The sequence below is a fragment of the Amphimedon queenslandica genome, unplaced genomic scaffold, assembly GCF_000090795.2.
Source record: "Amphimedon queenslandica unplaced genomic scaffold, v1.1 AMPQUscaffold_7883_Cont20170, whole genome shotgun sequence".
NCBI classification, from domain to species: Eukaryota; Metazoa; Porifera; class Demospongiae; order Haplosclerida; family Niphatidae; genus Amphimedon; species Amphimedon queenslandica.
The window spans coordinates 1-2,256 of NW_003551837.1; the positions used below are offsets into that span (position 1 = coordinate 1).

General features: G+C 39.0%; 1 protein-coding gene across 1 annotated transcript; it reads left to right on the forward strand.

Annotated features, from left to right (window-relative positions):
* Positions 1 to 8: 8 nt before the first annotated feature.
* On the forward strand, positions 9 to 1,409 carry LOC109591546 (uncharacterized; the record flags this gene model as incomplete). Its single annotated transcript, XM_020007265.1, has 3 exons — positions 9 to 300; positions 366 to 667; positions 1,102 to 1,409. Coding segments are annotated over exons 2-3 (466 nt in total), but the record flags the coding sequence as incomplete, so codon positions are not given.
* Positions 1,410 to 2,256: the final 847 nt, after the last annotated feature.

Here is a 2,256-nt window from a genome sequence, read left to right on the forward strand (position 1 = left end):
GTACCATATCTTTCACCATGCAGCAGTGCTCTGACAATCACGAAAATAAAAGCCACGATTTGGTTCACTTTGCTTAACCACGAAAAATATAGCGATATCATACCCACCCACACGTACATTATTAAGTATTTATTATTTCCGTAGGACGGCACTGTAGTTCTGGGTATTAACAGACGAGAGTTGTTCAGTCCTGATTTCGATTCAACTGCTACGTCAAACAGTTTGTCACCAGATCATCTCCTTGATGAGGACAGATTGGATGATGATGAGGAATTTGATCGAAAAAATGGAAAGAAACATGTAAGAAAGAAATATCAGTAATTTTAGTATTTTATTTATTCATTTATTTATTTATTTATTCGTAGGCTCACACTCACGTGAGGTCAGAACCCGATGAAGTCTCTCAGTTTCTCGATTTACCCGAGAGACGTGCCGCGTCAGCAACTGACGGGATCAGAAGTGCCACACCCCCTGATATTGCTAAACCAAAGACCCAGACTCAATCCGGAATGAATTTCTTGTCTCGTACTAGAAGTGACGAGCCGGCGAGGGGAGATATGGGCGTGTCTGGGGGCGGAGTCACCTATCATAATCTACGACATGTTGAATCGACTTCTGAAGAAACTTTAGTTGGCAGTTCTAGTCACCAGGACCTTCACTTCTCAAGGTAAGGCACTTCTACACATACGTTGTAAGTACATGTACATGTATCAGAAAATGTAATAAAAATGGAGAATTTTCTCCTTTTCATTTTTGGCAAAATTTGGCCCGAGACCAGGTACTATAGTATAGGGACTTTTGTCCAATTTTGGAGCAACTTTAAAAATTCGTAAAAAATCCAAATTTGATCAGAATCAGCTCAAACTTTCTACGCAGCATAAGAACATGTATATGTATCAGAAAATGTAATAAAAATAGAGAATTCTCTACTTTTCATTTTTGGCAAAATTTGGCCCAAGTCCCAGGGACTTTGGCCTGATTTTGGAGCAACTCCAAAAATTTTAGAACTTTAAAGTGGGTCATTCTTTACTTGTAAAATTGTGTTAAAAACTTAAAATTAACTCATTAATTATTTATATTATTTTATTTGTTTATTATTAGTAATCAACCCAGTCCTAAGCAGCAGGTCTCTCCTCTAATGAAAGTAAAACCTCCTCATCAACAAAGAGACGTCTCGTCTTCTCTTAAAACTCAACTGAGTACCAGCAGCAAGGCCAGCTCTGTCGCAACCAGCGTTGGGATGGGTGGGGAAAGAGGTGTGGCTACTATATTCAGCCCCTCCCAGTCTCAGGACAGCTTCGTTGAGAGCGGTCTCAGCCCTGATACTAGTGACACTGGTGATCACTCCGCTGAATCAGTTGAAACTGAACCGAGAGAAGTGGATATTAAGAAAGGAACAGCTCATCTTGGTAAGAAATATGTACAGTGTAGCCTCTTTATTAAGGACGCCATTGGGCCCACACTACCTGTCCTTAATACATGTACAGTGTAGCCTCTTTATTAAGGACACCATTGGGCCCACACTACCTGTCCTTAATACATGTACAGTGTAGCCTCTTTATTAAGGACACCATTAGGCCCACACTACCTGTCCTTAATACATGTACAGTGTAGCCTCTTTATTAAGGACACCATTGGGCCCACACTACCTGTCCTTAATACATGTACAGTGTAGCCTCTTTATTAAGGACACCATTGGGCCCACACTACCTGTCCTTAATACATGTACAGTGTAGCCTCTTTATTAAGGACACCATTGGGCCCACACTACCTGTCCTTAATACAGAGGTGTCCTCATTTCAGAGGTACTTTGGTATAGGCTTGTACCAATTGGGACATTATGAAATGTCCTCATGTGTATTTAATTATATTCAATTAATTGTTTAATTAGAGCAGGGCAATTGCAATGAATTACCCATTCAAAAATTTTTGTAAAAAATTACAACAAATAATAACACATCCTTCATCCTTTACTGGTCCCTTTATAAATGCATGAAACGTTACAAGGCTATCGTGGGTCGGACTATAATGATATTCATTACTTGTTACTGAGGCTTGTAACACGTAGTTGGAATCCACTCAAAATTATTATCATACGTAGCATATATCAACAGTATATTAATTATTAGTTTAGTGAAGATACATTAGTGTAACAAAATTCTTATACAGTATAACCTCCTCCTATTGTGGACACTCTAAAATAAGGACACCTCTATAATGAGGAGGGTTAGTATCAGTCCCAATACAATAGTAATG